Source organism: Diabrotica undecimpunctata, chromosome 8 (genome assembly GCF_040954645.1).
Source record: "Diabrotica undecimpunctata isolate CICGRU chromosome 8, icDiaUnde3, whole genome shotgun sequence".
In the NCBI taxonomy this organism is placed as follows: domain Eukaryota; kingdom Metazoa; phylum Arthropoda; class Insecta; order Coleoptera; family Chrysomelidae; genus Diabrotica; species Diabrotica undecimpunctata.
Genome location: NC_092810.1, coordinates 132,110,689 through 132,134,299, shown reverse-complemented (window position 1 = coordinate 132,134,299; position 23,611 = coordinate 132,110,689). Strand labels below are relative to the sequence as shown.

Sequence of the window (23,611 nt, the reverse complement as noted above, 5' to 3'; positions counted from 1 at the left end):
AATTTTGCTGAACAAGCATAAAAATCCTTTAACATGAGAGTTTGTAAAGTTATTTTTGTTTATATGTTCCTTCATTATTGCGAAGAATTATGAAGAATAACAACGAAAAGGTCCAAATAGAATACATATCAGAAAAAGAGTGGGAAGACTACTATAAAGAACTACTCACAGAAAACAGCCCAGATTTCATAGAGACAGACTCAAAACAGGAACAACAACAAAATCAGAATGAAGAACAGCTTGAGATAACGTTAATCGAAGTAAAGAATGCCATAAAGACTTTAAAGAACAAAAAATCAGGGGAACCAGGAGGAATCGTTAATGAACTAATTAAGTACGGAAGGGACAAACTACACATAATTATGCACGAAATGTTCAGTAACGCTATAAACCTGAACGAAATACCAGATGAATGGTCCAAAGCATATATAACCTCGAAACATAAAAAGGGAGATAAGAGGAAATGCGGGAACTACAGAGGCATCAGTGTGATAGCATGTATGGGCAGGTTATATGGAAAAATACTGAAAGAAAAACTGGAAAATCTATCTCAAATAAAATCGGAGAAGATCAGGCGGGGTTCACGGTAGGAAGATCTTGCATAGACCACATATATACACTCCAACAATTAATTAAAAAAAAAATGGCAAAAAATAGACCAGTACACATGGCATTCATAGATTTAAAAAAGGCGTATGACACGGTCCCCAGAAAACAACTATGGAACACGATGAAGGAAATCGGAATAACTCAGAGGTTAATAGAAGCCGTAAAAAACCTTTACAACAACAACAAGGTAAGAGTTAATACCGGCAATAAATACTCCAACGAATTTAAGACCACAAAAGGCTTATTGCAGGGATGCTGTCCATCTCCGACACTGTTCAAGATATTCCTCGAACAAATATTAAAACCATGGAAAAGGAAATGTGAAGGGATGGGAATACCAATCCGGGACAACTACTTGTACACATTAAGCTTTGCAGATGACCAAGTGGTAACGGCTCAAGATAAAGAAGATCTGTGCTATATGCTCCGAAAATTAGAAAAGGAATACACAAAAAATACGCAAGAACCAGTGAGAAACTTGGAAATTCAAATATTTAGGATTCATACTTTAAAAAAATGGAACCACGGAGCAAGAGATAACCAGCAGATTAGCACAGACAAGAACATGCATTAAACAAATGAACAGGGTACTGTGGGATAGACAGATTACCAGAAATACAAATAAGAGAATTTATAACACCTTGGTACGCAGTATAATGACCTATGGAGCAGAGAATTGGGTAATAAATAAACGAAACAGGTCCAAAATCACAGCAACTGAAATGAAGTTCATGAGAAGAAGCTGTAGAGTGACAAAAATAGATCGCATCAGAAATGAGGAGATAAAACGAAGAATGGCAGTAGAACAAGACATACTTAGCTACATCGAAGAAAAACGTTTAATTTGGTATTGACATGTGAGAAGAACAGATCATACAATGTGGATAGCAAAGATTTCGGATTGGAGCCCAATATGAAGGAGGAAAGAGATAGACCCCGAAGATCATGGAGGGATGAAGTGGACGAGGCTATGAAAAGACGAGACCTCAGAGATGGAGAATGGCAGTACAGAAAGGACTGGAGACGTTGGCTGAAAGAAGGAAGGCGGCGACAGCTGTAAAAATCCTTATATAGATATATAGATAGATAATTATTGCAAAAATAGCTTCAAAAGTCGATTTTTTGAAAATTATTAATACCTTTTCTAAAAATTCACAAAAAATGTAATTTCGCTTGATAGTAGGAACAATATCACATGTATTCGGCTATAAAAATTTCAAGAAGTTTCACCAACAGTTATTACAAAATTGAAATTGTTTATCCCAGAAAGCTTTCATCTACAACGTTATTGGGCATAAATTATTAGGTCTACATGAATTTTGAAAACACCGAATTGAAGAGAAAGGCTTATTTTATCAAATTAAATAATTTAACCCTGCAGTGGTAGCGTCTCTTTTGAATACAAATTTGATAGCGCCGTGTTCACCAGATCCAGATCCACCAGATATAAATATAATATAAATAGGGGAAGGTGGTACAGTAATACGCGGTACACAGTAAGACAAACAATTTAAATTCAAAAGTTTTCTTCCATTTGCTTCGCCAATCTACTTAAGGAGGGCTATTACATCACTGATGTCACTGCTATTGTTATTTTTGCAATATGGCGTATAAAGTAAATGTGTTTAACTAAAACGTGTTTTCGATAGTATAAAGCTACAGATAAATCAATATTCAGAGGAATATTTTGCTGAAACTATACGCAGTTATTGAGTGATCTCAGCTGAATATTGGCGCATCAGGTGTTGTGAACAAGGTACGTTGTTGTTTATAGCTTATAACTTGTTGTTAATTTTTCAGAATGGTAGATTTCAAAATAACGTCCAACAGTACACAGTGAGACTGTGTACCATAAATGAATATTAATACAATTATCTGAATATAATCATATCGTTTTTATTGCAGATGCCTAGAAAACTGAATGTTCAACACAAAATTGCCAAGACGTCTGCTCAACAGATGTCCAATGCTATTAATGCTATCATGGATGGAATATGTTCATTAAGACAAGTCGCATAACAATTTTATGTCAAATTTCAAACCCTTCAGAGATATGTGCAGAAGAAAAGAAATAATCCTGAAAATTTACCAATCATTATGCAAACCAAATTATTCGGTGTTGTAACTACATCAAAACTTGCAGTAATGGCGTACGGCACAACCTCTGTAGCTGTAAGACGCATCGCATTTGATGTAGCTAAAGTAAACAAATTGACTGCCACACCCGTTTTCTTATTACTTGCACATTTAATGTATATTTACACAAAATATAAGCATATATAATTATATTATTTTTATTATATTATTACTATAGTATTATATTATTTTTATTAATCCTGTATATTTATATTGAATGTAATAACTGTTGTAGAATATGTCTGTCTGAATTAGAAGCAGTCGAAGAACGTTAATTGCAAATACAAACTCTTACACTCAAATATATGTACCTTTTTTGCAAATAAAAATAATTCTATTAATATTCTTTTTATTCGTCAAGTTAAAACAACATTCATATATTATATTTCGTTTATTTTTTATACAAAATACTGTCTACAGAGGTCTACAAAATATTTAAAACATCATAATGCCCATACTTTAATGTAATCAATTTTTAAAGCACTTTTTCCTTCATCCCAGGTAGGTAACCATTCGTTGTGGGCTTCATAAAACTTTTTTACCATAAGCCTTTCCCGATTTCTCCAAGGCTTATGCCTATCTGACCTATCGGGAAAATTAAGACCTCCTATTCCTACACCGACTTGTAGATACATCTGAAAGACAAAAATCATTATAATTACTTAGTATTTGAGAAAAGATCATATTTATAATTATGCATATATTAATCTTAATTAAAGTTTAAATGAAAAACTGAAACTTTATTGACAAACTGCACAAATTTCAGTTCTTAATGTTTAATCAATTACACTGTGAATAAAAAAAAATATCTTTGGGTCTGGTTAAAAAACTCTTCTAAGGCTACGGCTCCACGAGCGACAGATTGTCGCTAGCAGTTTCAGTAAAATGTAGCTTGATAAATGAAAACAACAACAGTGATACTGAGTGGCTCCACTAGCAGTAATTTGTCGCTTGTAGCGGTAATTGCCATTTAATCGGATATTTTTGTTCTTGTTTGTTTATTTCTCTGTGTTTGTTAAGTTGTTTCTTTGTTTTTATAAATTACTTTAAAGTTTTTTCATACAATTTTGTGTCTCAATCGTAAAAAAAATGATAAGTTCTAAGAAAGAAATAAATCCAATATTTTTGTTATCGATATTCTAGATAACAAAAATCAATGGATGTTTTTTTTTCAATCCCAATTAACCGTATCAAACTATACTTAATAACAGATTATTAAACAAGAAAAAGTTGAATAGAAAGAATAAACAGTTTTTATTGATTTCCCGAAAATCTATTTTTTGGATTTCCTTCTTCGAACTGGCGATTCGAAATGGCTGTTTTTAGTTAGATACATGTATACTTTAAGGTAGGTAATTGCTAATTTTTCTTCTGGGCTTAGGCTATCACACATTGATGTATCCTGTTTTCGTATGACATCGTCTATTTCACATAATAAAAAATTAAAAGAAGACACTGACATCCTGTAATATTCAAAAAACTTGTCAGGATATTCTTTTAATTTGTTGTGTTAAAGGAAAAATTTTCCCTCTGTCTGTCTAGGCAGTAGAACAGGGTGAATCTACCATTTCCGTTGTTTTTTAACCCTACGTCGACGGCACAATGCCAATATTAAAGCAACTGTTTGTTGAAATGATAGATTATCCATACTATATTATTGTATTATCGGTGTGAATTTATTTTACTTATTTATTTATTTATTTTATCTGCTATATACACGGACATTATATAAACGGACAAGATACCACTGATTGTAGCTGCGTCATATTAACGCTCATAGAGCCACAACAAGACCAAAACGCGGCGATATGCGCGCTGTAAACTGTCGCTCGTGGAGCCATGATTTTACTGCTTTATTGCCGCCGTAATTTTACTGCAACTTCTAGCGACAATCTGTCGCTCGTGGAGCCGTAGCCTAAGTATTAACAAAGCACCTGTACAGCCATTTAAAAATGACCTTTTTTCTCAAATGAGCTAAACAAAGATAATTGTTTCAAAACTACTGACCTATGGACCCATCTTTTGTACATATATTACTATCTATAAGTCCTTGTATCTATAAGTCAGTGTACCTATCTATAAGTCTAAATTCAATAGAATTGTTACGGTATCGCTTTAAAATTATAAACGTTGGAGAGGTGCGAAAAAGAGACGTTAGCTCCCACCTCTATCTTTAACAGACTCATTTATCGGTTCCAGTTTTTATAATATTTGGATTTTGACTGTCTGGGTTATATATGCACATTATGATATTTTAAGCGAACTTTAATATAATTATTTATTTATAAAAAAATTAAATAATATTGATTGTAAAAATATAAGTCTACAGTTCATAACATAAAATGTTCTTAACACAATTATTGTTATACCGGGTGTGCCAAAAGAAGCGGAACGGTGGAATATTTCGCGAAATTAACATCGGATCAAAAAACTGAAAAAAAGTGTTTAAGATTTTTTACAAATCTGTCGAATGATATCAAACACGACCCCCACCCCTCCCCCCTGTTGATGGAACGGGGGACAACTTTAAAATCTTAACCCCTTCCGCTCCATCGTATCCACGTATGGATATTTTTAGGTAAGGCGAACTTTACCACGATATCTACATACGAATATTCATATAGGGGATATTAATGTACTCTGTAAAAGTGGTGAAGGGCTCTGTAGATTAATTTGGATCGCAATAGGACATGGATATCCATACGGCGATATCATTGATAGTCATTTTTTTTTTAAATTCCCAGAATAATGTAAACAGCTCAAGGTCGACGTTCGGTCTGGTGGCAAGCCAACGCAGCTGCAAGATATTTATTTGTGCACGTTTAGAGTTTGCTGAGAAAGCACGCGTTCTTTTTCTTGCCTATTAGGTACGTAATTGTGTTTCATACTAGTAAAAATGGATTCGGATCTCGAGAGTGAAAGTGATTTGAGTTATAAAATGTCTAATAGTGACTTCGAGAGCGATTCAGACAGCAATTATTCATCAAAGTACGAGGAAGAAGTCATTAATGGGATACAAATGAGAGGTTGGACAGCCGTTACGGATCCGTTTGGTGATAAGCTTCCAAGAGATATACCTGAATTTCGCTTTGACTATAACTTTTACCCAGCTATTGACTTTCAAGAGTGTATAGAATCCATGAAAGCTTTTGTCTTACTTATAAACCAGTGACAACAGAAGAAATGTTTGTATTTATATAGCTATATTTTCTCAGTGGATTGACCAAGTGTCCGCTAATTTCAGATTATTGGAGAACAGATAATATATGCACTGGTCCTCCAGTTTTTCATAAATTTGTTATGAGCCGAAATCACTATTTGGCAATTCTTAAATTCCTTAGATTTTCACCACCAGAACTTGTCAAAAGTAATGCACCGCTTAGCAGACTAGGCATTTTTATGGCTCTTATTAGGGATAATTGTCAAAACTTAGTGGACCCAGGACCAGTTTTCGCAATAGATAAGTAACTTATGTTGTATAAAGGTCGACCCCATTTTCGACAGTACATACATAAAAAGCAAAAGAAGTCGATTTGGTATCAAAATATTTTCCTTATGTCCAGTGCGTCTGAACTAAATAGGCTTGCACCTTTTACATCTTATGCTATTGAACTCCAGAGTATTTACAGCCAAGCCCATCAAAAACAAGTTCCAATCTATAAATATACAAAATGCTGCTGCCGAAGGATACTTCTGAAATATAGAAAAGGATATCAAGAAAGGAATGATAAAAAAAATCAACCTACTACATCTGGGAAACCTTTGCTTGCAATGACCGATTTTCCAAAAGAAATTGGAAAAAAGAGGGCTCTACGAAGTTTGTGTAATTTGTAAAAGATGTGGAGTGCGTAAACTAACGAGAAAATGTAGCATTGCTTGCCCGGACAAACCTAGACTTTGCTCAGCGGAACATTTTTAAAGTTTTCATTAGTAATAAAAATAATGTTTTTTAATTTTTTGTTTTGTTCTGAATATAATTAAATTGTTCCCTGTTTTTTTATATATGTTTTATTTTTAATATTTGGCGTGACTTTATAAATTAAATACATAGATACATTTTAATGATATCCAGATGTGGATATTTTGGTACACTCAAATATCCTTTATGTGGATATTCTGGTAAACACTATAAATTGTCATATAAATTTAAATTGCTTCAAATATTTTTTGTCCCCCATAGGTGATTATACTTCTATTATACATAATAACTATCGTAAAATGTATCTCATTAAAAAACTTTTGCTAGTATACAGTTTCCTACCTCAAAAAATGGCCTGGGGCGGAAGGAGTTAAATGTAATTTATCTGAAGTTTTATCAAAATTTTTTTCGATTCGCGATAGATGGCGCTGTATTCAGAGAAAAACAAATACAGATCAGAAGTCTGCAAACTAATTTTAATGATACTGAAGAGAATTTTTTACGAATTTTTTACAAAAATCGAAATCTTCAATGAAAAATGGGGGTTTCTATTTATGATATCTCACAGTTGTCCCTTGCCTCAACCCCATAGGGTAGAGGTCATTCGTCATTCGATAGATTTTTAAAAACTATTAAAAACATATTTCTTGGTTTTTCATTTTTCATATTTCTCGAGAAATTATATAGGTATCAGGATAAACCGTGATTTTCCGATTATAGGAAATCTATATTTTTATCCTACATATATTTCGTGAAATATTCGACCGTCCCGCTTCTTTTTGCTCAACCGGTATAAAATGAAATAATTACCTCTTTATCAAAAGGAGCCAACTTAGCTCCCTGGCGCCAGTCTTCTGAATTTCGTATTTGTAATTCTGACGCCTTTGACAGAAAACCGCCTTCTGGTGGTTCTATTTTTCCATAGACCTTGTTATCAACACTTAAAGTGATACTATCTAAAACATAAATAAACTACTACTGTTAATACGACTACTAGCAAAAATATAAATTAAACGCACCAGGTCTCCATTCTAATCGGTATTTGTGAAAAGTATCTGCCCAGCTGCTTTCCTTAGTAATATTCATCATATAGTAATTTCTTGCTGGTTCACTATCTCCTAATATAACTCCTCCTTTAAGTATGTTATTAGCATCATCATTGCCTTCAATATAAGCTATACGCATTTGTCCAGATGCGTAATGTTTTCCATAAGTTCCCGCTGATGGGTTGAGATACAAAACTGAAAAAAAAAAAAAGGTAAAAAGTATATAAAAGTATATAAAAACACCAAACATAAAAGTGAATTTTCTTTTTCTCACACCAGCCTGAAATAGAGAAGATCAAAGGAAGTACATGACGTATGTTATGCTATTCGGACTTTTGAGACGGTTGCTCTGAAAAGTTCATTTGATGTACATCCGTACCACTTTCTCAGCCTACGCAGCCATGACATTCTACGTCTTTCCTTGGATCTTTCCCTGTATAATCAATTGGTGCAAGGTGTATTTCTCTTCACGTGTAGTATGTCGTAGATATTCAAATTTTCGTGTTTTAACTGTATTGAAACTTTCTATTTCTTTATTCGTCCTTCTCAGAACCTCTTTGTTTGTGACGTGTTCTATTAACGATATTTTTAGAATTCTTCATACACCCACAGCTCGAATGATTCCAGTTTTTTCATTGATGTCGCATTCAAGGTCCAAGATTCCATTCCATAAAACAAAGTTGAAAAAATATAGCACCTCGTCAACCTAACTCTTAGTTTCAATTTTAAATCCCTTGTACATAGCACTCTTTTTATTTTGTTGAAATTTGCTCTAGCATTTTCTATTCTGATTTTGATCTCCTGTTGGAATATTTCTATGGAAGGAGGAAATTTTTAAATTTCTTGTACCGATGTCGCACTAAAAACTTACCCTGTATAATATAAGGCGTAGTAATGGTCATATTCTAAAAGTTAATAATTAATCCAAAGTTTTTATACAAAGTACCTACTTGGATAAAGCCAATCACCTTCTGGTAATTTAGCTCTTATTTCGACAATTCCATACTTAAAAGAAAATTTATTTTTTGTATTTATTCTGAATGATGAATAAAGCGGTACTATAAATCCGCCTGCGTTTGTCATTTTACAATCTGGAGGACCAGCTCTTCCAGTACACCTAAAATAAGAAACAGCAATTATAAGGAAAATATAGAACTTAAACTTAAATCTAAATTAAACATATTATTTATAATCGGACCTGAAAAACTACATTTAAACAGTTAAAATTAACAATAAAATTAATAACAAATAAACTGAATAAAATTCTAACACTAGCAGTAGAACAACAAGGTTTTAGGTCGAACAAATATAGGAGGAATCATTAAAATACAAAAAATCGACATATTTATATTTCGTGAACCCGAAGAAGGCATTTGACAGGATCAAGTTAAAGGACATTACCCACTTATCGTACGCAAGAAAGATACCTCTAGCAATAGTCAAACTGATCGAGAAAATGTGTACCAGGGGGATTCCTTGGGTCCTCTATTATTCAACCTGATGCAATAATAAAAAAAAAAGTTAGATCTAATAAAGGATACTAAATTGGCGAAAATAATAATAATGTTTATTTAGTAAGCTTTCATTATAATATAGATTATAAAAATAACTTGCAGAAAGTGGAGTGTCCGACTAATCAGTCGGACACTCAGACTGGAGAGTATAAATGAGACATGCAGACTTTAGGAATTCCACAAAAAGATATCATGGACCTTCTACACTTTATAATGAAAGTTGGTGAAGCCCTCATAAAAGTCAACTCTTTCAATAACCGAAAACGGGAAAGACCTCCAACTAGACCGATACATCTAGTCTAGTAGTAGCTGCAAATCACCAAAACATTGAAATTAGACCTCTTACTGAGGTGGAATTTAATAATGTTGGACATTTTCCGGGGCACCCACAGCTACCTTTACCTTTAAGATGCAAAAACCCTGGTTGTACAGGAAAATCAAGATGGAAATGTCAAAAGTGCAATGTCCCTTTATGTCCCCAAAAGGAAAGAAATTGCTTCCTTATGTTTCATATGCGCTAGTTTTTTAGATTTGTTAAGTATTTTCGGCTACAAATGAACCCATAATAAATTATTTTTATATATACAAGTTACATTTTTTTAATGTCCAAAAAGTGTAATATGAACTGTTTTAATTACATTTTAGGCAAAAAATATTTTTCGTTTGCTGCAAAAAAAGCGGTACTGAAAGGGTTAAAATAATCTGCTATGCAGACGATGCAATACTAATCTCACAAAGAGACTAGAAGTACAGATATACAACAGAGATGCAAGGTGAAGAACATCAAGTAATATGTAGAAAGTAGAAGATTACAATGAAACGAACAAATAAGCCGAATTAAAACAAATAGGTTAGTAAAAACGGTGAAAGACGTCTCCAATAGGAAGATTGTCAGTGGCAGACCACGAAAACCATGATCCGACAACTTACTGAAGGCACATTAAAAACAGATAGAGTTATATCTACATAAAAGGAAGAGGAAGAAGAAGAAGAAAAGGTTTATAAATGAATTGTGTGTCCTTATAGCATGTTTTGCCTAAAACAATAGGCCTTTTTATCAGGCGCCAATATTTTTCGTACAGTTTTGATCAACGACGTATAAGTAATATACGTCATACGTCACTGGTTAAATAAACTTGCTTTATTTAATAAAGAAATAACATTGTCTCTAAAATAAAAAAGGCTTTGGGAAATTAATAAAATAATATGTATTGTCTTTAAATGATTTGATGATTTAGAGCGTGTATCACTCTTATATACTATATACCAACTCTGCTTTGTTGTTTCTTTTCGTACAGGTATTATAATAACAATTGATTAAAAAAATTCATTTGCTAATTGTAGCAATTTTTTCTTTGTTTTCGTATTTCTTTTTTATATAAATAGGCTTTCTTTGGTTATTTTAGCTTAATTATGTGTTCACATGCAGTTTATTGTTATTTATTTTACTAACCTAACCTAACATGTTTGTTTACAAAATACTGTACGAAAAAATGGCTGACAATATGTTGCGATGAAAAGTCCTATTGATGAAATTTATTGTTATATCAACTCATCTATTCAAGTGTAAGTTAATTGTCAAAAACAATGAATAAACAAATGATGAAATTATATTTGATGTTATACTGATAAATTATGGTCATATTAAGAAATCGGAATAAAGTGGGGTAGGCTAAAGCAGTGGAGTAAAAGGGAGTCGAGAACACACCTATATATGGCACTGTATAATGATGACAACTTACAAACTAATCAAGAGGAAAAACAAGTATAGTGGACCAAGTATATAGAGAAACTACTTAGTGATAATAACACGATTCAGCTAACCGCAAAAGAACGTGAACATATTACACGTGAACTATAATAATAAAGGACAGTTGGTAAAAACCTACAATAAATTAAAATAACCCGTTGAAATATATTCAAAAATTGTCACTGTGAAATGTTTACCTCTGGTCATGGCCAAAAAAACAAATAGGCAAACTTAGTAATTTAAAATGCTAAATAAATCTGCTACTTAGAGTAGAAATCCCTGGTATGAAATTGACCTATAGATGAGCAGTGCTGCAAAAGATGAGGGCTTAAGGCTCTATATTACTCCTCCGTAAATCCCTTTTGGAATGGATGTTGCAGAAATCACAATAATTAGTACAATAAATAAAGCGACAAACTATGATATTATTAATAATTAATCTAATGGAGGAAATTTAGATATGGCACACAGTATCCTTAAAAAATGAACCTTACTCTCTATCCAAGTCTAGGCTACCATCATCACCTAAAACAGTTGGGCCAAAAATATCTTCTGTTCTTGCCGGTGCAAGTTGCATATAGTTATTTGTGATTGAATATACATCTGGACGATTAACGTATATCGTAAATTCGTAATCCTGAAAGCAGAGAAAAGGAATGTGTTCTTTACATGTTTATTATAAATTTATTGGATTAATATATTGTTGTATTTGTGGAATTAATATAAAATATTTATATAAAATAGTTGACTTAAAATACATTGGCAAGATTGGTAGCGGGTAGGAACTCATTCCGGTTATTAGGAGAAGTGAATGAATACCAGCCATTTGCAAATTCCAGATGTTTTCTTATTCGGAAAACTAGTACCTGCTAAGGGTACCTTGCGAGGGTCACGGATGAAGATGAAGTCAACAACGGCACCCATGGTGGAGAAATGGATCTTCACAACGGTGTCGAGGGAGGAACTGGCATCCCCCTGGTTTTTGGAGCTTGTATCGAATCTTGGACATAGCAAATTGCAGGAATTTTGTCAATTTTACAATGAGGCTAATGTAAAATCCCTCATACAGAGTCGACACCGAATTTTTCCAGGCGGAAAATAGATATTAATTTAACCGGCTGAGACACTGTGATCAGGCAGGAAAACTGAAAATCATTTGATTATATTTTCCAAAGAACGGTATGACTGATAAGTAGATTTGGGCAAATATGCAAAATGCATATATTGCATATTTTATGAATTTATTTCGAATGAATACAATTAAAATAAAATGAAAAATAAAAAAATTACAGGACTCTTCTTTCCGAAAGCAACTCACAAAGCTCAAAATAGAGTTGAATGGACAATCACAGTAAATCACACATTATGATGTCATCATATCCTTACGTAGGATAAAGTACCGAGGAGAACGACAAGCAGCTTGCATGCGTCCTTGTGAAAAGACAAATATGCCTGTTACAAACTCACTCATGCGCATTATTGTATCTTCAAGTATTCTACTTGCTCAGAAAATAAAAATATTGCATTCTAGTAGCAAGCCAGCTACTTACATACCAGTTAATGTATACACTTGCCAGTAGCTAGCGCTTGCTAGTTACTTGTATTTCAGTGTAATACAATGTACTGACATATGCATTTCTGCCTTTACACACACACTTTTTATTTATTTGATACTTACCGGTGCTGCAGCAAATATATGTTCAACATTCCACACGTGTCTTTTTAATGATGAAAAATCTTCAGAAAATATTAATTTTCCTTTACATTGTTTTTCTCCTTCTACATACGTTTTGGACTTCGGACAATCTTTGTTGTTTTTATTCGGCTTAGGTTTCCATGCCGGTTTAGGCTTTGATAATGGTTTTTCGGATGTAGTTGTAGATGTTATAGTAGAATCGTCTTCACTACTTTCATCGTTGCCTGTAGACTCTGAAGTGGGCAGAGGAGTATTTGTATTATTTGGCTCCGTAATATTCCACAAATTGGCTAAAGCCTTATTTATATCTGCAGAATTTCGCGTGTTTGGAATAATTTCTAAAAAAATCAACCAATTATTTAAAACGTTTAAAATTAAATACCTTCATCTCGATGCTTCTTGTTCCAAAGGAATGATGGTCCTACTTTGGAACAAAAGGCATCGAGAATGTCAAATGTGATTTTGACGAAATGTCTGAAATAACCTCATCATCATCATCATCATTCTCACCGTATTCTACCAATTATGGTGTAGCCTCCCTTACATATTCATTCTTCATATCTGTCCACGATTGTCTAAAATTCGCTTTTCTTTGTCATGTTGTACCGGCTTGTTTCCTTATGTCATAGTCCCATCTTAAATTTGGACGTGTTCTTTGTCTCTTGATGCCTCTTGGATACCACAGTGTAATTCTAGTGGACCACCTATTGTCAGTTCTTCTCGCTGAATGTCCAGCCCACTGCCATTTAAGGGATTTAATTCTATGAATTACACCAGTAACCTTGGTTATTGTCTGATATATTCTATACTTTTTCGATCTCTCTTTGTTATATCTAGCATGTATTGCTTCATTGACCTTTGAGTGACTTTGAGTTTTGATATTCTCTCTTTCTTTAGTGGCCAAGTTTCGTAGTATATTTATATATATATATATATATATATATATATATATATATATATATATATATATATATATATATGTGTAGGTATGTTTATGAAAAATATGGTCCCCAATAACCATTTTACTAGTCAAGACAAAGTGATGGAGAAATATACGTATTTGTGTCATGAAATAAGAATCAGCAGGAATAAACAAACATGCAAAATCCAAAGACGAATTAGTTTAGCGTGCGCAGCCTTTGGAAAACTGCGAGACACGCTTAGGGCCAACATACCAATTAGCCCCAAAAGAAAAGTATTTGACCAATGCGTATTACCTTTGTGATCTATGATCTTTGATGACCAAGACTACAGCTTCGAAATTGAGAGTGGCATAGAGACGAATGGAACGGTCGATGCTGGGAGTGACCGCAGACCTATGTTTAGCAGTGGGCATAATAAATAAAGGCTGAATGATGATGATAAAACGTTAAATTGGACAAAAATATAAAACGAACTTACCTATAATATTTTCTGGATCTTCTGAACCATCTTCATATCGAACTTTGACAATTGGTAAAAAATTGCTGTTCGGATTTTGAGTCTCGACATTTTTGGTAAATATATTTGCTAAAAAGTATTTGTTTTAGTAGAATTGTACTCGGTGATTTTAAAAATTTGGTTTAATCATTGTCCGTGTTATTAAAGACACAACAAACATAGACGAATATATTAACATATTATTATATGTTTATGGCTACAACTCCTTTTTAAAATTGTGTCACTGTCTGTACTTCTGTCAAAAGGTTTCTTTGTCAATTTTTGCAGCAGATCTTGAGAAAAAAGTTACAGTCTTGAAACTGGTTATTTGGTTCTCTCACAATGTCACAATTATAAGATGTTACAAAATTTGTAGACAAAAGACATGCTAAAATACAAGACGTGTAAATTGCTAGTATTCTGCAATTTAACAAAATAAGAACTTTTTACTGTTTTATTGCAGAGTCATCTTTTGAAGTTGAATATAAATGAGCAAATAAAACTCTAATGCTGTGGTTCCAGCAGGGTCTGCCAGTTCGGTAATACCGATCTTATCTTTATAGATTATAATTTCCTCGTCCTTAAAAAAAGTATAACCGACGGCTTCCTTCAGTGTCAGGAATTTTTGAAGTAGTATTCTGCATGAAAAAATATCTTCGATTAAGAACAGCACACATATTCTTATTAAAAAAATATTTACCTAGATCTACAATATTAGATGGATTCAGAACTTTTATTTCTCCGTTTCCTCCATTTTTTTGTTGGTATTCTGATATGCTATTCTGAAACTGCTTAAATAACCGCTGTGCTTGTTCCCTGTCTGAAAAAAGTATGCATTATTTTTTTTTATAAAAATAGAAGACTAGGTAAGTTTCTACACTAATTTAAAATACAATACGAAAACATTTAACTTACAAAGTTTCAAGTATGGAAATTACATAACTACAAAATTCACAGCCGAAAACGGATTTTTAAAAATTGTTTCGTAATTATTTATTTATTTAGAACTTTAAATACAGCAAGAATCTTGGCTTCTCGAATCGGTTGTGTATAATATTGGATGTTTGGCTGTTAACGTACCGTAAATTTGGAATTTTCCGTAAATCGTTGAAATAAAAAACTGTACGCGAAATTCGGCAAGTTTGACACGACAAACTGTACAATTTCCAAAAATCCCACTGACTGCGACAATTATAAAACTCACAGTCAAAAACGTGTTGTTAAAAAATTATTTTGTAATAAAATTTGTTCATTCGGAAAGTAAAATTTCGAGTATACTAACAACTATAAACTTAAATCTCTTAATAAAATAAAACACCGGTATATATAGTCTTTCTATACTTAGTAAGCATATTGGATAATCCAGGGTCATGACAACTGACAAATATATAACAAAAAGGAATCGTTTAAAAAAAGCTCATGTGGCACTCTGTGATTATGATATATTATTACAATAATAGTTCAGCGAAATAAATATTTTGTCTGGACACTAATCCAGCCAGGTTGCAAATAGGTTTTTTGGGTACCATATACCTAATACATTATAAATACAAAAATGTCCGTCACAGTTCAGAGGCATATAATAGTTATTAAGAAATAAGGGTCAAAAATGGCAGTTTTTTCGTTTAAATCGCTACATGTTAAAGTAGGGTAATTAAATATATTATTTAGAGTATTTATCATTTAGAAGGTGGGTAAAGGTTTAAACTGGCAGTTTTTAAATTTTGGTCAGATCATTTGTTGCTTCGGAAATTGCAAAATAATTTACAATATTTTATTTTTGGCCAAGATACTCTTAAATATTCTGTGTTGCACTTAAGTTCAAGATAATATTCCGTTTGTTACTAAGAATAGAACTTAATCGAAATAATGTACAATTTTTTATGATTGTTAAGGTACAATTTTATAAAATATAAATACTTTTAATATAAAACATAAATTTTTAAGATTAAAAAATATACACTGTGTCCGTAAAGTATGGAACAAATTCTTTTTTAGCCAAACAAAGCATTTTAAGAAATAATCCTGAAACACGTCGATTTTTTATTTTAATTTACCGTATTTTAAAATAATATTCTAATATACAGGGTGAATTACTTTCGAGTAATGACGTCACCGTCATTTTTTTTTTAAATGGAACACCCCCATTTTGTCTCAATTTTCGGATTACTCTAGCCGATCTGATTCCAAAAATATATCACATGTTGATTTAAATTGGTACAGGATGGACAAAAATACAATAGTTTTGTGTGTGTTCATAAAGTAACGCGTTAGTTAAATTAACAATATTATCAAAAATACTTATTGTCTAGCGGACAGAATATGATGAAATACATGACTTAATAAATATTCGAACTGCAGCCCTTGTTGTATTTGACAGTAACCCAAACGTTGTACAAATTCTTGTTGAACCTTGTTTATTGTGTCTTCAGAAATATTGTTTATTGCTGTCTGAATTCTCTGTTGTAATTCTTGAATATTTGCTGGTTTCGTTTGATACACAACATTCTTCAGATGTCCCCACATAAAATAATCCAAAGGATTGAAATCTGGTGACCTCGCTGGCCATTCAATAGGTCCACGTCTACCAATCCACCTGTTCGGAAAAATTTCATCTGGGTACCTTCTAACATCTACAGCATAATGTGGAGGTGCACCATCCTGTTGAAACCATAAACTTTCATCAAAACCTCCAGGATTATGTCTGCTGGGAAACAAATTACGTAAAGTAGATACGAGATACCCCCTTAAAAACTTAAGGTACGTTGTCCCGTTTAAATTACCTTCGAAAAAGTAGGGTCCGATGATTCGATTTCGTATAATTGCAGCCCATACATTTACCTTTCCCGAGTATTGTGTATTTTGCTCACGCATTCAGTGGGGATTTTCTTTTGCCCAGTATCTACAATTCTGACGGTTAACCTCGCCATTTAACGTGAAAATGGCCTCATTAGAAAAAATAATGTTTTGTACCAAGAGAGGGTCTCGGTGGCAGTTATCCATCATTGCTTTGCAAAATTGCATTCTTCTCTCGGGATTATCTTCGTTTAATTCCTGCACAAGTTTGATTTTATAAGGATGCCATTTTTCAAGCTTTAATAGTTTGTGTACCGATATTTTGCTAACACCGATATCGCGACTAACTTTACGCATAGAAGTGTGCGCATCTTCTTCAAAACTAAGTAAAACATCTAATGCTGTATCAGCATTTGCAGAGGCACGACCTGATTTCCGTGAATTTTCAACCCTACCTGTTTCTCAAAATTTCTTTTCAATCTTACTGACTGTTCAACGCGTTATAGGTCTTTCTGGATATTTATCATTAAACAAATTGCACACTTCCATCTGAGTTCGCGATCTGTCTCCATACCCAATCATCATAAGTATTTCAATTCTTTGCTTTACACTTAACTCCATTTCTACTTCAAATTAAATCTAAGCAATAATTAAAACATTCACAAATACCAAAAACATTGTAGTACTAAACTGTCACTGAACATCAATAAATTACTAAACAAATGACATTTAACAAAAACATAGCCTACTATGTTTCTTTTAAATTGATAAGAAATAATTTCTTTCATATTCTGTCCGCTAGACAATAAGTATTTTTGATATTGTTAATTTAACTAACGCGTTACTTTATGAGCACACACAAAACTATTGTATTTTTGTCCACCCTGTACCAATTTGAATCAACATGTGATACATTTTTGGAATCAGCTCAGCTAGAGTAATCCGAAAATTGAGACAAAATGGGAGTTTTCCATTTAAAAAAAAATTACGGTGACGTCATTACTCGAAAGTAATTCACCCTGTATAATAGAATATTATTTTAAAATACGGTAAATTAAAATCAAAAATCAACGTGTTTTAGGATTATTTCTTAAGATAGTCTGTTTAGCTAAAAAAGAATTTGTTCCATACTTTACGGACACAGTGTACATACATAAAATATCCAAAACTAGAAAATAAAATACAGAAACAAATTGCGTGAAGTGACTACTTACCAGTTCCGAAGAAGGTAACTGGATTACCATTATACTTCTGTCCATCCGCACGCTGTCCATTAGATCTATAATAATTTCTATATAGCTCCTGTGCTCGTTCTGGCGAGGTTCCTATAAATTAAGGTAATAAATATATTGTACATGGTAAAAATGTGGTATAATTTCCGATTTTCATCAAAACTGATGAATTTAGATCAAATCTTGGAATTAAATTCTATTTTCCTTACCTTAGAAACCAGCGGGAAAAAATTATAAAACAACCAAACCTAGTGTCAGAATAAGAACAAAATAAATATGAAAGATTAGTCACTAGTGAATTAGATAATATTGAAGAAAATGGAAATATTGAACAAACATGGATGGAAATAAGTATGTATGAACAAAGCAGCTCAAGCCAGTAATAGAAATATAAAAGATAAGTAGAAAGAATGATTTAATGAGAAATGTAAATCAGAATTAGATAAACGAAATAAATTAAGATGTAAGAAAAAACAACACAGAAAGAAAAAAGTTACAAAGAACAAAGAAAACGAGCCAAAAGAACCATAAGATAGCAAAAAAGAAAATACAATGAAGATAAATTAAAATGTATAAAAGAGAGCTTTAAAAATAAAGAAATTAGAAACTTATATTAAGAAGTGAAAAATGAGAAAAAAGACGAAGTACCAAGAAAACCTGTACACTACAAAAGCAAAAATGGAAGGAACTTAGTAAGTGATGAGGAAATACTGAATAGACGGAAATAATACTTCGAAGAGCTTCTAAATGAAATACCTGTAACAGAATATGAAGAAGAAGAACTGAAGCAAAATACTGCTCAGGAACGAACAGAGGGAAGACAGCATAATGTAAATTAAATAATAGAGAAACTAAAGAACAATAAGAGCCCAGTACAGGATAAAGTAACAGCTGAAATGTTCAAATATGAAGGAGTAATACTAATTGGACATTTGGAAAAACAAGAACGCATACAGAAAGAATGGACTGAAGCCACACTGCGCCCAATTCACAAAAATTGTGTCAAAAGTTTATGCCATACTTACAGGAAAATAGCGCTTTATAAATGTTGCCTATAAAATACCTGCAGTACATATAAAAGATAAGATATCACAAGCAATAGATAATGACAGAGGAAAATATCAATGTAGATTCAGAAGAGTGCGCAGCACAGTATATCAATTTTTTTGCTGCTTGAAATACAAGCGGAAAGTTACGAATACGAGAAATACCCTATTCATCGACTTTAAACAAGCATTTTACAGAGTAGAAGGAAAAGAAATATACAAGGCACTATATGAAATGAGAATTAGTGAAAAATAAGTAAGTATGATAAAAGTGATACTCAGAAAACGAGAGAATTGGGTTAAAATAAATGAAAACAAAACAGATGTTTGAAGTCAGCGAGGGGGTACGACAAGAAGAAATACTGCTATCATTGTTGTTTAGTATCCTTCTAGAAATTGTCGTAAAAGAAGCCGGAATTAACACGACAGAACTTGTGTATCAATGGAAACACTAATGGCTAGCATTCGTTGATGATAGTACTGATAGCCAGAAGTAAACAAGAACTAAAAGTAATACTAAAATGACTAGAAGCTAAAGCGAGAAAGAAAGGGATACACATAAAAGAAGAGAAGACCAAATATATGGAATAGATAGAACAAAAATACATAAAAGGACAATACCTGACTATAATCTCAGAAGGGATAACATATAAATTCGAAGAAGTAGAAAGATTCCAATACCTACGAGCGACATTTACCAGAAGATTAAATATAATAAAACATACAGAAGTTAAAACACTTCACCATTGTATTTTTTTCTTTCTTTCTCCCCTTCCTTTTACCCTAACAGGGTGTCGGATCACCATTGTATTTAGATATATAAAAATATATAGTTAAAACTTTTACAAGTGTCGTCAATATTTATACAGTAGCATAACGTTTTCGATCTAATCAGATCATTTTCAGTGGCCTTATGTAGTTGAAGCTAACATTGAATCTGTGGCTATGACATCCATATATGGGTTTACATCTTTCCAAAATTAAATTATATGGTGACTCTAGGTCGATGACATTGGATAAAATTTAATACTTGAGGAGCTACATGTCTCCCTGCTCGGTTTTTAACACGTGGTTCTTGTCAGTTAAAACGACACAGACCAACTGGCTGAGGTGACAGAAATATAATTTAAGAAGACAGCTAAACATGACGAGGTATGGGTGTGTTCCGCGACTAATGTAATTTTTAAAAATTATAAAATTTTATTTTCTTGTAATAATACCTAATATCTTTTTAATGAACCTTTAGTCAAAATTAAATTTGTTTAAATGATAAAATGTTCGCCTTAAATCTGCAAATCTCTATTATTGAAAAAACAACAAGTGAGTTATTAAATTAGTGGAATTAATGTTTGAGGCTGAATCTATGACATCATAAGTAGTATGAAAATTGATTGATGTAGAAAATGAAAGAAATTGATGTGGTACTATCCACATAATAGTGTAAGAAATGATATAAAAAATAAGTATATATAAAAAGATTAAGTTGAAATCCAATGAAATTGAAGTTAAAATTTTTTTTATTATGTTTAAATTTGGGTAATGGTGGTTGCTCAACAACGGTACATGGGATGTACATATTTATATGGTATATAAAACTCTGACAATGTTACTATACAGATTATGATATCTCAGTAATATCCTTAATTTGTCTTACTTAAAGATAGTATACAATTATTATTTGATAGAGTCTCGTAGATATGCCATTTTAGCATGGAGTGAAACATATGCTTCTCATTTGAATAAACTCTAAATACTACAAAGGAGGTTTTTAAAAATGATGCTAAAATAATCTCCGTTATATTCATCAGAACTTCTGTATCGGCAAACAGGTATTTTTAATATTAGACAGTTATATTTGTTAAACATAATTTTGCTTATACAAAAATAAACATGTATTAAAATCAATAGAACAGATCATACTTACAGTACTAGAAATAAAGTTCATGACTATGTCCAAATTACTAGTGCTTACAAATCAATTAGAAAACACACTTTCACATACTTTATTCCTAGAATAATTAACTATTTACCCGAGATCTATAAAACCTACATGAGAAAAATCAACTCATTAAACATGATTAAATCCATTTTTATAAAATTTCTTAAGAACACTGGATCAGAAATTTTGGATGCGATCTTCTTTAATTAAATTCATCATATATAACTAATACTATATTATATACTTTGTAATATTATTTTATATTATCAACCTGATGGTACTGTAGAACAAAAATATTTGAATAGGGTAAATGAGTGTAATCCCTGAGATCAACCTCTGGTTCGTCAGGGAATTTCTTCTTTGTTTATTTACTAACAACTATTTGTTTGTACAAAATATTTAACTTATAATTAATTTGTAATTCTATTATATTGAACTATTATATTGTAACATTGTTTTATATTGTATAATGGGAAGTAAATAAACATTATTATTATTATATTATTATTTAAAATTTCTCAAAATAATTACATATTTGAAGAACGATTTCCGAAGAAGAAATCGAAGCGTCAAAATAATCTTATTTTGATGTAAAATTGTGGCGCATTCCCAATAAAAATAGTAAACTGTATAAAACAAAATGCTTTTTAAGACAATATATAAAGTGAGTTTACAGAGTTTGAGTTCTTACATCTCCTCACTTACTTGTTTGGGGATAATTGTATTTCCTCCAAGATGTTCTTTGTGCAATAACAGACAAAAATATAGTTCCACAAAACACAATCCATTTTAGCCACATTTTATTTTACTATATTGTTATATATTTTTGAAACAAGCTTTGATTTTCTTCTGATAAATTTGTACACATACAAAAATTCAATAATTTGGGACATTAAACTCCAATTATTTAACGACATTGAACCTGTCATTAGATAAAATACCAGCGACGGTGTAGAAAGGAAAAACATTTAATTGCTTTTACTTTAATGAAAAAGATCAGTGACGTACGTATTTGCTTTAAAGTCGCAATAGTGTTTGTAGAAACTTATCATTTCTACAATAGTTTCTTTAATAAACAAACAATAATAATTAAAAATATTTGAATTTCCCATGTAACTAAATTAAAGACTAGATATATATGATCAGCGTGACATGCTTTCTTACATGCTGCATGCAAAAGATCGCCAGTGTTATTTATGCCTGTCCAGTTCATTATGTTCCGTAGTCATGATAGCGACGATATTTGTTTGCGACCTACTCCACTCTTGCCTTCAATCTTTCCCTGGATGATTAGTTGAGGGATTGCTTTTTTTCAGAATATGGCCAAGATATCCAATTTTTCGTACCTTGATCAAATTAAGTAGTTCTCTCTCGGTATTTGCCTTTCTTAAGACTTCCTTGTTTCTCACCCTATCTGTCCATGGTATGCGGAACATTCTTCGCAACGTCCAAATTTCGAAGGCCTCCAACTTATTAATGAAAGGTTCTTTTAACGTCCATGTTTCCAAGCCGTATAACAATATGGACCATACATATTCATAGATACACATAGATTCCATTTTTCGTTGTTTGTGATTTTAATTTTGCATTATGTTTGCAATATTTTTGCTAAACCATAATTGGTCATAACCTCTTATTGTTAAAATATTTTGGGTCCCAAAAAAATATTCAAAAAAGTTAACCACTCCTACCTCGCGGCATCCCCCTAGCAACCCTCTCATAGGGGGCGAAAAACGGAGAAAATCGATTTACTGAGAATCTGTACGCCGTAGAAAAAATCGATTCAAGTAAAAAATGTAGCTGAGATAATTTTGAACAAAAATTTTTATTAGCACCTTTTGTGTAGAATGAACCGTTCTCTCAGAAACAATGCTTGAAATGACCGGCGATTTAAAATGTCAGTTACGCGCGCTAAATCAATTATTTTAAATAAAATTTATATCAATTCGACAATAAAAATTAAATATCTTTTGATCAAAGTGTCCTCTCGACAAAAATTGAAATGGGCTTTAAAGGTGAATTGTTTTATTGTCAACTTTAGAACCTTTGAAGAAAGGCACCATGCTTCAGTTTCTTCTTGACTAGCTTTACATCTCGGAGTGAGTCTTCGCCGCATTAATTATAGCCCTCGATCTTCTACGATATTGCGCTTTCATTTCTCATTGTTGTACGCCAATGCTAGATAAATCGGCTTCAACTTCATCCTTCTTACTTTTTCTGGGCGGCCTACTGATTTGCCCTTGTCTCTCAAAAACACTGTCTTTAACACTTCGTCTTTCTCTGATCTTACCAGATGACCTGCCCGTCTTATCTGGTTCTCTACTCTTCTGTCAATTCAGAATCTTTGAGGTCTAAATAGCATTCTGAGAACCTTCTTTTTAAATACCAGCAGCTTATTTATTTCCCGTTGTCTGTGTTTCACTTCCATACGCAACAACTGAGCAATTAATTGACTTACAGTCTTACTTACACTCTTAATTTAGATTTTCTATTTACTAGCTTAGATCTT

The 23,611-nt window shown here is 32.3% G+C and overlaps 1 protein-coding gene across 1 annotated transcript in view; it reads right to left on the bottom strand.

The window, feature by feature from the left end:
• Positions 1-3,112: 3,112 nt before the first annotated feature.
• Positions 3,113-23,611, bottom strand: part of LOC140449121 (uncharacterized) — a 46,151-nt gene continuing 25,652 nt past the window's right edge. The window contains exons 9-18 of the mRNA XM_072542266.1: positions 21,808-21,842; positions 18,100-18,210; positions 14,790-14,909; positions 14,072-14,179; positions 12,653-13,008; positions 11,469-11,611; positions 8,661-8,827; positions 7,684-7,905; positions 7,475-7,620; positions 3,113-3,380 (exon numbers count right to left, since the gene is read on the bottom strand). Of these exons, the coding sequence (XP_072398367.1) occupies positions 3,189-3,380; positions 7,475-7,620; positions 7,684-7,905; positions 8,661-8,827; positions 11,469-11,611; positions 12,653-13,008; positions 14,072-14,179; positions 14,790-14,909; positions 18,100-18,210; positions 21,808-21,842 (1,600 nt within the window). The 3' untranslated portion in view covers positions 3,113-3,188. The remainder of the gene's footprint in view (positions 3,381-7,474; positions 7,621-7,683; positions 7,906-8,660; positions 8,828-11,468; positions 11,612-12,652; positions 13,009-14,071; positions 14,180-14,789; positions 14,910-18,099; positions 18,211-21,807; positions 21,843-23,611) is intronic.